We start from the raw sequence: 13,725 nt of genomic DNA, 5'->3' as shown, positions 1-13,725 counted from the left end.
GTCGGAAAATCCTAATTGTTCAGGACGTGGTGACTTAGAACACGTACGACGGGACTATAAACAGGCCAGTAGCCAATAGCTTTTGTCTCATAATTTATTCTGCGCATGCGTGGCACTTTGTCCATCGGAAATATCTACACAAGATCGGAATTTAAACGATTGAATTTTGTTGTTGGAAAATTTTAGATCCTGCTCTCAAACTGTGTGTCGGAAATTCCGACGGAAAAAGTCAGATGGAGCCCACGCATGATCGGATTTTCCGACAACAAGATGCGATCGCTTTTTTTCCCGTTGGAAAGTACGACCGTGTATATAGGGCATTAGATGTGACAGCTGCATTCTTTTTCTTTTTTAGGCTTTTTTACCTTATTCTCACTTTGCGATTGAGGAAGTAGGTTTGTTATTTCTCAATTTACATTAACAGACCAAACTGTTCAGACGAAGTAACAGTAAGCCCTTGTACACATGGTCGGAGAATCCGTCGGAATGTGTCCTATCGGACCGTGTTGTCGGATAATCCGACTGTGTGTGGTATGCATCGGACTGATTCCGTCGGAATATCCGTCGGACCCAATTTTCCAACATGTTGGAAATATTTCCCGACCAACTGGGCCGGTCTGACATACTCCGATCATGTGTAGCGAATTTTAATCGGACCAAGTGCCACGCATGCTCAAATCAAATTCCTACATCAAAGCTATTGGCTACTAGCCTGAATGTAGTCCCATCGTAACGAAATTACGTCATCACGTTCTGAAAGATCAGATTTTTCGACAACTTAGTCCGACCGTGTGTATGCAACAGTTTCGGACAAGATCCGACGGACAAAATCCGACGGAGAAAATCCGACGGATTTGGTTGTCGAAATCTCCGACTGTGTGTACAGGGGCTTAGAGTGTTGGGACAAACCATTTACCACTGACAGAGTGGTTTTCCATGGTCAGCATTTATTTATTTATAAAAACCTTTACCTTTAAAACCTTTATCACAAAAAAGAAAAGAAAAACAGTTTGCTGTAACTGCTTAAAAAGCTGTTAGCGAAGTTCGGCGAAGTCCATCTAAATTGCCAACACTACCTTCTTCCAAGACTTTCAATGCTGTTGTCCAAAGTGTCTGTTTTACTACTTCATCCAGAATGCAGACATCCTAAGCCCTTGTACACAAGGTTAGACATTCCGACAAAATCAGATTTTTTATGATGGATTTTGTCTGAAACTGGTGTTGCATACACACGTTCGGACAAAGTTGTCTGAAAATCCGATCGTTCGTAACGTGATGATGTTTTTTGGTTACAACGGGACTACTTTCAGGCTAGTAGCCAATAGCTTTGGTCTAGGAATTTGATCTGAGCATGCGTGGCACTTTGTCCAATGGGAATTCTCTACAAACAATCGGACAAAGTCCGATCGGAGCATGTTGTCGGAAAATTTTTATATCCAGCTCTCAAACTTTGTTGGTGGGACATTCCGATGGAAAAAGTCAGATGAAGCCCACACATGGTCGGATTATCCGACAACGCGGTCAGATCGGACATTTTCTGTCGGAATGTCTGACCGTGTGTACAAGGGCTTAGACAGGAATTGTGTTACTGGCTGGATAACCAGATGAAATAAAAGAAAAAAGACTAAAAAAAGAAAACGAATGCAGCCACCACATCTTAAGGTTTGGTAAACTACATTATATTACATTTTGTTTTTGGGTTTAACATCGCTTTAATACATGCAGCTTTGCAATCAGAAAAGTTACATCCTACTTTCCATGATACAGGTAGGCTTGATATCTATGGGGCAGAGAAATGTGCAATGTCCAGTAAGCTAAAGCAATCAAACAGACCTTACACTCATCTGACTGCTGTAAACCGATGATGTCCCCAACTAATTAGCAACCTAGATGTATAGTTGTTTAGTCTACCTGTAGTCTGTGCAGACTAGGTCTCCATCTTTACATTTCATATGCCCTCTCATATTTTAATCATATATATGGACTGATTTGGTGACAATTCCCTAAATTGGTAGAGCCGTTGCATTAAGTCCTTTGTAACTTCAAAGTAACAGATGTCTACTAGTGCAAAGGAAAGCTAATTTGGGATTATAAACTACGGGTGGTCTGAGATCTGAAAGAGGTTTATTTACTGACTCTCTGACCCTGGGAGAGACGGTTTATTGTCAGGACTGATCTATAGCTCTCCTATAATTTGGAATTTATTTAAAATGTCTTATTTAAATTGACTGACCAACCTACAAAAGCCATATGCTTCAACTTTAAACATATGCGTCAGTCAAACAAGAAAACTGAGAATCCCCACTCTATTGGAAGGCACAGCCAAGCCTTTGAAATGGAGCTTTTATGTTCATTCTGGCATTATTTCTTTACAGCTGTTTTCTTGGCTCATCAATTCCCTATCAATGCTGGAATCCTCCAAACTCCGAAGCTGCAGAAAGAAACCTTGAATTCCTGATCCACCCACCAATGGAGGTTGCACAGTACAGAATCACATGGAAAGAGGCTGCAATCCCACCAGAAATTGTTAAAAACCAGTTGAAAATACTTTAGTGGTTTATATATAAAAAATGCATAATAAAGTAAACAGTTTGGCATTTCAGACTTTGGCACTAATGTAATGATCTCTGGATAGCACATGACTGATCTCACTTGAAGCTTGGAGTTAAAATATATGTAAAGGTAAAAACTTTTTTTTTTACATTTTGTATAAGTGAGGAAAGGTAGGAGTTTTATTGCTGAAGAAAATGGACAAAATACCGCCGAACAAGTAATTTTATCTCAATGGCAGGCAGGTGGCTTCTACTCCCCAGAAGATCTCTATGGTCTTCTTGGCTTGTAGCGTAATGTAACAAAAATAGAAACTGAAGTGCCACACCGCTGCTAACAGGTCCAGACACAACTTTATTTCAATAACAGTCAGAGGGACAGTCCAAAGGGAATCCAATGCATAAAGCGCTGAGTAAATTGTTTGTGCTATATAAATCCTGTATAATAATAATAATAATAATAATGCCCCCTTCATTGGGGTATGATTGAACACAATCTGATTGGACTATAAGTGAACTGGACCTTAAATGTTATTTCTTCCAGTGTGATTACAAACACAGGCCTTGTCAGCAGTTTGGCATTGGATGGTCTTTGGACTGGCCCCCTGAAAGTTGCATCTAGACTTCTTAGTGGTATTGTGCTTGAATTACCATTTTTGTTATATTTGTATTGCTGTCTGTGTCCATGCTACAGGGATTCACCCTCTCTATTTGTCCTGGTGACCACTGTCATTGGGACAGAAAGTGCAGAAGAATCCATAGTTATGAGTTGCCACCAAAGCAGGAAATAGAGGAGAAATTCCTTCCTATTTACTGTTATATGACAGAGTAAAGCAGAATTTCCCCCATCAGAAACATGAGTTTGAACTATTCTCAACTATATCCAATAAGATATAAAACACTTTGGCTTTGGATATACTTATATTTGCTCAAATATTAAACTAAAGCCAACAGGGGACCATTGCACTGAAAGTCATTATATACCTATGCTATATAGCTATAGGGCACTTAGACAGGGTTGTAAACACCCCCCCCCCCCCTGTTTTTTTTTGCAACAGCAGCCAGAAGACTTTTGAAGAACAGAGGCAATCTACAAATGCAATATCATGACATCAACAGATAGCCCATAATGGCTGTATGTTTTGTATGTATTTAGACTGTACCAGAGAGACTGGGGGAGATTTACTAAAACTGGAGAACTCAGAACTTGGTGCAGCTGTGCATTGTAGCAAATCAGATTGTAATTTCTCCTTGTTTAATTAAGCTTTGGCAATAAAGCATTAAAACACGAAAGCTAATTGGTTTCTATGCAGAGCTGCACCATATTTGGCACATTCCAGTTTTAGTAAATGATCCCCTATTCTCCTAGCAATACAACACAGTCAGCAATTGCTGGGGAACTGCAGTAAACATAGGATTGTCATACAAACCAATCAGTCTCATTCATATTTCTGTGTCACAGTGCATTATGAAAACAGCCTGAGGGAACTGGGATTTTTTGGAGAACCATAAAAGTTTATGGCAAGACATTAAAATGTACATGTAATTTGTATTACTGCTTGTTAACAGAATATACTATATGACCATAAGACAAAGATTATTTTTATATTTTAGAGATAACAACAAATTCATGCATGGAAACACCGCAGCACAAACGTTGTCCTGCTCTATAATCATGTGCCATAACATGCATGAAAAATGCCCTAAACCTCATTTATTTTCAAAACTCAAAGTGAAATTTCAACCTTTGTGAAAGCCACATTCGGAAATGTTTCGTAGATCTAGATATATAGGTTTCTGAAATTAATTGCACATCTCTTCAAAAATATGAAAACAATCAAATTAATTAACAGTGACACAAAAAATGTATATATATTTACATTTTAATATTGATTTAGTTTTTTTTTGTTGTCACATGATTTAGATTTTGGGTTATGTAGATAAATGTGGTCACAAGTAGGGATGAGCCCGATGTTTCTTTTTCAAAGAAATTCCATACATATCTGTATGGTTGTCAGCCTTGTTACTGGAGGCTCAGACCGATAACAGCATAAAAAAGGACTCAGGTAACGGAACATATTTCTTATGTCTGTACAGAAAGCAATTTGAGCACACAATTGCAAAAAAAGCCCCAGACTTTAGGCTTGGAGCAGTTGACTTCATCTCCTTAATGGAGGCCATACACACCTTGATAAATGTTACATTCAATTGATCTCTTACAATAATAAAATGAATCTATGGTGGACAATCCATTTGATTGATATGCCAGACACCAGAAAGTATATTTTGATCAACAGTTAAGATACAATTGTAACTTATGATCATAATTTATCAATTGCATCTCTATTTCCATCATGTGATCTCATAATTTGATTGATCAGATCTTAGCTCTGTCAGTTGATGTATAACAATTGACAATTTTCCACCATGGCTGATCGAATCAGTTTGATTAAATGCAATGGAAATTATGGATATTTGATTGTGGCTTTGATTATTTTGATCGCATTACATATCAGATGAAAAAATGTCAGAAATCTGAGAAACCACAACTACCAAATTAAAAGTGAGTATTAAATAACAGAATATTTTTAAACGTCCATGATCATGCAACTAATGTGTAAAAGAAAGTTGACTTGTGCAAACTTTCTTTAATGTAACAAGTCATTTAAATTTTAAACACATGAAAAAGTAACTACAGGTTTCCAAAAGCCAGAGGCAACCCAACTATGTAATCCCATCAACATAGCTATCGCTACTCATCTGTAACCATGGCAACCAGCGCCAACCATTTGCTCTGTAACTCATAATTGCATCCATTAGTAATGCAGTAACGCAAGGCAAAGATGACTTGCCGATAGGCACTTAGTATGTAAACCAGACTCTAACGAAGCAGAAAGATGAAAGCAAAATACTTACAATGGGACTAGCGTTGATGTAGTCCGAATGATCATGGCTGTTCTCTGCCTTCAGAATAATTCTGTTGTGGTCATCTAGGAGAAAAAAATATCACTATTATTGCAAACAGTTGTATGTGTTATTTCTTCAAGAATCTGGCTTTCTAAATTAAAGTGGTTGTAAACTCTGTTACGCCACTTGTATAATAAGGCTTACCTGTAGGTACTGTAAATATCTCCTAAACTTGCACAGTTAGGAGGAGATATTCACTGGCTGCATGCGCACTGAAGAAATGGCCCGCTTGTGACATGTTTTCAGAGCCCGCGCCATGATGTCATCGGCCAATTACAGGGTCGGAGCATGCAAACCCAGAAGTAACTCTGATGAAAGGTCTCGCCGTGGGAGCGGAGTGTGGACAGCACTGCAGGGGCTTCGTTCTAAGATAAGCATTTCATAATGAGCTAGTATGCGATGCATATTAGCTCATTATGACTTTGTCTTGCAGGTTGTTTTTTTTTTGAGGGGGGTTCAGAGGTTTACAACCTCTTTAAATGACAACTAAACCCAAGAACAAAAATGTAACATATTGCAGCTTACCATTCGTTAGAAGTTGCAGCTGCATTTGTTTTCACCTTTTAGGCTCAGAAAGTTTCTTAGCAAGCACAGGAAATACCTGCTGATCTTGCCAGAAATGCAGTGTCCTTGTCACCTCTTATGAGATGAACTTGTGTAAACTGCTAATCCCATGACCACAATGTAATGGATATGAACGAAGGCAGACATGTTTGAAGTCCAGTCTCCAGTGGAGGAGTGACAGCAACAATCCTAGGACAGGATGTGTATTAATTGAGGCATTACCAGGTTATAATAAAGAGGAAAAAAAGCTAAAAAAGAAATGAATGCAGCCACTACATCTAAGGAATGGTAAGCAGCAATATCACAGGATTTTTGTAGTCACGGTAAAATCCTTTTTTTGGAGTTAATCAAGGGACTCAAAAACAGTAGTAGTCATGAACATTTGATTACACTGCTGTCTTTAGGAGGAAGAATGAGTTTTTCCAAGCGTGGACCTAGGTTTCATTTGTTGTGATAAAATCATATTTTTAATCGCCAGTGACTTTTTTATAAAGTTGTCGTAGGAAACCCCAAAGAGATGTTCTCTCTTGTAGGGCATGTGCAGCAACTGTTTTTAACTGTTTCACAGACCAGTATTTTAGCCAGAAAGTCCTCTGCATTGTAGTAGACAAGACACTAAGTCTGGAGATGGGCATGGTTCCCAATGCAGAAACCCTGTCTGTCTCGTTCCTGTCTTTTAATATTAAACGCAAACATAAAAGATGGCGCTCACATATCACATGTATAAATCACCAAAATATCAAACCACCATAGTGAATAAATATAAATGCATGAAATGGATTGTTATGACTAAAGTCCCTCAACAATCACATAAATAGTAAACATAATAATAAAAATAACAAATTGATGAATAGATAAAGTCCAGTGTAACTGTTCCCAACACCAATAAAGTGTTTCAATATGGAATGCCATTTTATCTTCACCACTAGTGCTTAAGTGATGAAATCAGGTGTATTTTTTACTTTTACAAAGGGGCAGCTACATGTTTTAGATATTTTATTTATCAGGGCACCACACACTGGTAATTTATTTTTGTCTTTTACGATGCAGAAGACTCTCTGGCTAAAATACTGGTCTACAAATCAACAATCTAAAAGATTGCCTCATGTGCCATTCAGTGGAAAAGGTATCGTTGGGGTTTCCCACAACAACTTTACCAATAGGGTCACTGGCAATAAAAATACATTTTTAACACAACAAAATAAACCTAAGCCCCTACCCGGCAAAACTCTTTATTTTTCTCCTGAAGGCAACAGTATAATCCTATGTTACTGAATATTTATTGTTTCTTTGTCCCCTGATGAATTATTAGGAAATAACATGGTTTCAATTGGTTTTGGGTTGAGATACACTTTAAGAAGGTGCATTTGCTGTTGCTTATGCCTGGTAAACACGGGCCAAATTTCGGATGGGATCGGCCCGATTCAATAGAAACCGGTCGACATTTGGCCCATGTGTAGTGGAATCGGTCCGATAGAAGCCAGCTGTTCGGCCGGCTTCTGTTGAAGGAGCATGACCAATATAGGTCTGCCCATTGGCTTTTGATCAGCGCTCTCAGCCCATCTGACCACAATGTTCTGGCGGGGGGGGCGCCCCCTGTCACAACAAAATAGCACAGCAGGGGAGATTACGAGTAGTGTGTACAAGGGACTATGACAGACCATGTGCTTTTCTTTTACAGAGAATGTCAGGAAGAGCTAAAATACAGGATAAACCAAAGACAAAAAAAAGTTTTCATTGGATTTTCTGAATAGTATTTATTACACTTTGCAACTGCACCACAGTAGCCAGTATGTGAATAGGTGGCTTCTCATATATCAGTTGATCAGCAGGCACTGTTGCCCTCTTTTTGGAATACAGTATTTACCCAACATGTAGCAGTGGGCACAGAAGACAAACCAGCTACAGCATACATGCTGGGCAAATGTAGGAACTAGCAATACATTTGACAAAAGGGAGAAAGACCAATTCATACATGTACCGTATATACTCGAGTATAAGCCGAGATTTTCAGCCTCTTTTTTGAGGCTGAAAGTGCCCCCCTCGGCTTATACTCGAGTCATCGCTGTCTGCCCGCTCGATCAGCGTGTCGAGCAGACAGACAGCGGCCATTCTATAGTTCAAAAGCCGCGCCTCCGGCTCCGCCTTCGCCTGTGATAGGCGGAACACTGAATTTCCCAGCAGCCTGTGTTCCGCCTATCACGGACATCGTATCATCCTCGTACTACGGACGAGGATGATACGATGTCCGTGATAGGCGGAACACAGGCTGCTGGGAAATTCAGTGTTCCGCCTATCACAGGCGAAGGCGGAGGCGCGGCTTTTGAATTTTACAATGGCCGCAGAGGCGCCGACGAAGAGGGCACGGGACGGAGGCAAGGCAACGCACGGCACGGCACGGGACGGGACGGAGGCAAGGCACGACACGGGACGGAGGCAAGGCACGGCACGGGACGGAGGCAAGGAGGCAAGGCACGGGACGGAGGCTCGGGACAAAGGCTCGGGACACAGGTAGGCTGGACACACACACACACACACACACACACACACACACACACACACACACACACACACACATGGATGGATACACACACACACACAGGGATGGATGGATGGATGGATACACACACACACACAGGGATGGATGGATGGAGACACACACACACAGGGATGGATGGATGGATGGATGGAGACACACACACACAGGGATGGATGGATGGATGGACACACACACACACACAGGGATGGATGGACGGACACACAGGGATGGACGGACACACAGGGATGGACGGACACACAGGGATGGACGGACACACACACAGGGATGGACAGGCATGTCTCACCCTCGGCTTATACAGGAGTCAATAAGTTTGCCAGTTTTTTTGGGGGTAAATTGGGGGCCTCGGCTTATATTCGGGTCGGCCTATACTCGAGTATATACGGTACCTCAATTTTGAATTATAAATCACAGCTGCATGTTCTTGGAGATTAACTTATGCATTTTGTCTTCTGTGTTGTGAATTCATTTTTTATAGTTCCATTATAATATTAGCTAACAATTTCTTCATTTCAAAAATACCAAATTCTTCCGGTGCTATTTTTACCTTTGGCAGTGTCAGATTTGAGTTGCATCAAGCCGCCTTGCCTGTGAAATGCTTCCCCTGTGAATTATTAGTTTCATAGACCTAAAAAACTTCTGTCTCCTTGAGTGACTCTTTTCTATTTAATGACCTACAGTTATTAGACTCGTTGGGCAAATTTATACCTGTGTCTCCTCAGGCCATCTGTTTCCAGCCCTAGGCTGGAAGATGATTTAGCTGTCTTCCATTGTTAAACTTGGGAAGAATAAAGGGACAGTGGGACAGGCCACCAAAATTGAAGGAGTGTGATGAGTCACCCACTGGCTTCTTATAACCCTTGGGAATGCCATTATCCCTGTTCTAGTTTGGGGCTTAGTTCCAATCCACATTCATGTTTTGGAAGTTTCCACACAAGTTGGAGTATTCCAAATTCTGCTTTTGTTTTGTCTAAAGAATATATTCAATATTCCCTTGTAATGGCCATTGCAAGTGTACAGGCTTGCGAGCTCGCATAATGATCTTGAGTGCCAAAGAAATACAAGAAGCTATTAGATAATGTAACTGTTTGTTGTCTGCTAAAAAAAATTATATCGGCCTTAGGTGAACTGAGACTTGCTATTTAATTATACTTACATGCAACCACAGTTAGAGATCTGTTCTTTGCCACGTTCTCCTCCTTCAGTGCTATATTTGTTGCAGTCAGGTCAGCTTGATATGCACACAGAGCCTCCCACTCTTTCTCAAGGCGATTCTTATTCTTCAAGTGGTCTTCCATGTAAGACTAAAACAAGGACAAGAGCAGTGTTATGTAGTGCACTCCGAATCTTATTCTTGGTTCAAATGCACTTGACAACATAACTTGATATCAATGGAACGATGGAGCTAAAGTTTCAATGCACAGAGTATATCAGAATTTTTTGTGTTTCTGCTACAGTACTGGTTCCTATCTGCAGCATCCTTTATTGTGCCCCCTAGTGGGACAGCATCAAAGGCCAGCCGGGCATGAGATTGTTAGCACACTAATAGATTTCTATTATAACCCAAGGCCCTTGGGTTAGTCTTTTAAAGTGGAACCTATCATCAGTATATTTTTTTTCATGTTATGTGCATGCTTGCAAAGTACTCCTCTTAACAATATCTGTATCTGCTTGTTTATGCAATCAGTGTCATCTTTGTTCAGGCAAACACAGGGTCAGAATCTACTACTAGGACTGAGATGCTGGTTCACAGATGATGCAAACATGTAAATCTGATGCCTGTGCAGTTCTTGGCAGTGAAACTGATTATCCCCAGATGATCTCCAAGGGAGAGGAGACTATAGAAATGCAGTAGACTGGTGGCATCAAATCACCCTAGGCAAAGTCAATGGACTGGAGCTTAACTCTAACTGTTGCTGTATATTGTGAGATGTCAGGATTTTTTCATACAGACTTGTAAAGTTACTGAGAGATCCAGTAACTTTGGCAATAAAAAACTGAAGTGTTACTGAAAATAACAAGAACATAAGAACAACATTTTTTTAGTTTTTTTCAGTTTTTAAATAAATCTAAAGGAATTTCTGTATTTGATCTTGTGACTATAGAGCAATACTAACACAACTCTACACATTTTGTAATTCTTTTGCAGGAGAGGAGGAGTTGGTATTGTACGTTTTTTCAAGAATAAGTCTATGAATTTACTAGGAATCTGGCATATGTGTGTATATGTACCCAGAGTGGGTGAAACTGAGAAAAAAAAATCTTCTGCAGCTCTGAAAATAAACCAATAAGATTCCATTTTTTTTTTTTTCAAAGCTTAATTGAACAAATGGAAGTTAGAAGATGATTGGCTACCATGTACAGCTGCACCAGATTTTGCACTCTTCAGTTTTAGTAAATCACTCCTAGAGTACACCATTCCAACAACAGGACAATCATCTCAAACTGTTTATTATAATGGGAATGCGATACTGACAGTCAACAACAGGAAGTTGTGGATAGCTATGTGCTGCCCCTGGCAGTCCTGTTGCCCTAGGCCATGGCTTGTGTGCCACTGCCCCAATAGTTTGATGCAATAAATATTGGTTGAGAAGTAATGTTAGCCTGTGCTGTGAATGACAGGTACTTTATCTCAAGATGGCCTAATTTACTAAAGTTAAACTCAGACTGCCATTGAGGATGAGCAGGCACATCATATTCATTAGAAATATTCAAGATGTTTTATTGATACAGTTTAAAAATAATTGTATTTGATTTTAAAAATCCTGCTTTACTGCCCATGTGAAAAAGAAAATGTAAGTCTGGAAAATGTTACCGTGACCACAGGAACATTGTCTGGCTACTGAATTCTCATGCACATAAATTTTCCATTGGAAGAAACCTACATTTCATACAAGTATTGCATTGAATTGGCTTTTAGTGAATTATAGGACCAAGTCACTGAAGAGCCTCTCTATTATGATTGCCAAAAAACGTTACCGTACATCTTTCACATAATCTTATGCAGACATTTGTGCAAATCGGTAAAATCCAGATTTTGTGGTTACTGTTTAAGGACAACAGTCAATCACAGATGCGATTGGATTATCTATCCTGGCTTTTGATTGCTGAGAGCATATTTATATGGAAAGCATAACCATCTGTAACCCACACATGGTTTATTTGTAAGTTATAAATAAAATTAACCAATGTAAGATATGCGAATTTCACAGAAAAAATCTATTCATTTAAGTACATTTAAAGCCAAAATCTAAAAAAAAAAAAAAAAATAGATAGCGTGCGGAAGTTTTGCCTGTCAGGATGAGGGGCAGAATTTTTTTTTTCAATTTGTTAAACTGTCCATTGTCTCTGATACAGAAACTTATGGAAAATCCAAGATTTTAAAGCCCACTTAATTCTTCCTTTTTATTACTGTTATTCAGTCCAGCTGCATAATCAGAAGTGGATGTATGCATCTTTTTTCATTTAAGTCTCCAGTCGTCTGACACACACCCTGCACAGTGCTACAATCAACAGTGCTGCTCAGGAACCATGAATACACCTTTATTCTACAAATCTTTATTTATATTGACATATTACATCCAAAAACCTATATTTCCCCCCTTTTTTCCCACAGTCCATCATCCTTATCCCCATCTTCCCCAATCTTCTTCCACCTTCTAACTCTCATAAATATTGCCTTGCCAGATCCCTCTTGTCCCTCTCCTCCTTTACTTCCCCCCAAATTAATCAAGGCAGATCCTGAAGACGTTATTTAAATCAAGGGTCACGTTATCTGTAGTATGTATGCATTTTACTGTCTAACAATATCTCATGGTCTGCATTGACCTTGTAAATAAGTTTTGTAAAAAAAGTTTTAAAATAAGAACATGTTTTGTGCTTCTGTAACCTATATGACACTGTCATTTGTTTATGCGAGTACCATTTGAATACCAATAAAAACATTGAAAAAGTAAAGCACTTATATGTATATTTCCAGTAAGATGTTTGTGTGATATGCAATCATCGGCAGGAGCTACAATATATATCAACGTAATGGAAACAGGTATTCCTACCATGAGCACTCTTGCAGTACTGGGCGGGGACATTGCACCGAGGTTAAGCAGCTATCTAGATATCCAGCACCCTTGTTTTGGCTAAATAGTTTATTAAAAATATAACAACACCCAAATCTACATCTATTACTGTTAATGCTACCAGATTAAATTACAGTAATAAACAAAGGAGGCTTCAAATGGGCTTTAAAGTTGTATAATAACAGGAGGTGGGGGTTATCTTCCAATGGGGATACTTATTCCCATGTCAACTGTCTAACTGAGAATATTGCATTTCTTTACGGTGATTTCTTCCTATTTCCTGTTGTGTAGCTGGAAAAGGGAGGGAAATCTGACATACAAGACACAGACAGAAAAAAGTCTCAATGGTCTTATCAATACCCTCATCTATCAAGAAGTAAACAAAAAAAAAGTGGTTTTACATACACTTTAATAATATGGTGGAATACAGATCATTAATCATGTAGTGATCAGCAGGCATGCCCATATTATCGTCAAACTGGTTAAATGCATTGCAGTGCATTACTGTAATACACTAGCATGAATAGGCGCCTTGTGCAAGCAAATAGCCAGGCGACGCCTTGTGTTATGCATGTACACATTTTCATCCAAAACAATAGATTTAACCCAGAATAACACACCGCTATTATAATAGCAAATTTTATTTCTTCTAATGATAAAAATATTCCTATTTTTTCAAAATATGAAAGTAATATTAATCTGTTATCATTCACAAACTACTCAACAAATACCTAGAGGGCATGGTATATTGTAATAATGGGTGAGTGCCAGTTGGCATCTTTTGTGCCTCTTCACTAAACCTGCTGTTGGGTAATTTGTGTCCCCAGCATGAAACATCTCTGGTGGAGGTTGAGTGCTGCGCCCGTTTTATTAAAGAAAGGAAAAAAAAATCTAATTAGAATATTTGATTGGTAAATAAATTCATAGTGCCCTCAAATGCCACTTGCAGCACTGATTTTAATTATGTTTCAATTAAGTTCTCAGACATGGAAAATACTGATGTCTGTTACAA

At 39.1% G+C, this 13,725-nt stretch overlaps 1 protein-coding gene across 1 annotated transcript in view; it reads right to left on the bottom strand.

The window, feature by feature from the left end:
- Positions 1-13,725, bottom strand: part of PTPRN2 (protein tyrosine phosphatase receptor type N2) — a 1,275,947-nt gene that overhangs the window by 86,376 nt on the left and 1,175,846 nt on the right. Inside the window, exons 15-16 of the mRNA XM_077491142.1 lie at positions 9,794-9,941; positions 5,466-5,539 (exon numbers count right to left, since the gene is read on the bottom strand). Coding sequence (XP_077347268.1) covers positions 5,466-5,539; positions 9,794-9,941 — 222 coding nt within the window. The remainder of the gene's footprint in view (positions 1-5,465; positions 5,540-9,793; positions 9,942-13,725) is intronic.

This window comes from Lithobates pipiens, unplaced genomic scaffold (genome assembly GCF_037356315.1).
Source record: "Lithobates pipiens isolate NorthernLeopardFrog02 unplaced genomic scaffold, aLitPip1_a1.2 Scaffold_19, whole genome shotgun sequence".
NCBI classification, from domain to species: Eukaryota; Metazoa; Chordata; class Amphibia; order Anura; family Ranidae; genus Lithobates; species Lithobates pipiens.
The sequence above is the reverse complement of the archived record's forward strand: the minus strand, read 5'-3'. Positions and strand labels throughout refer to the sequence as shown.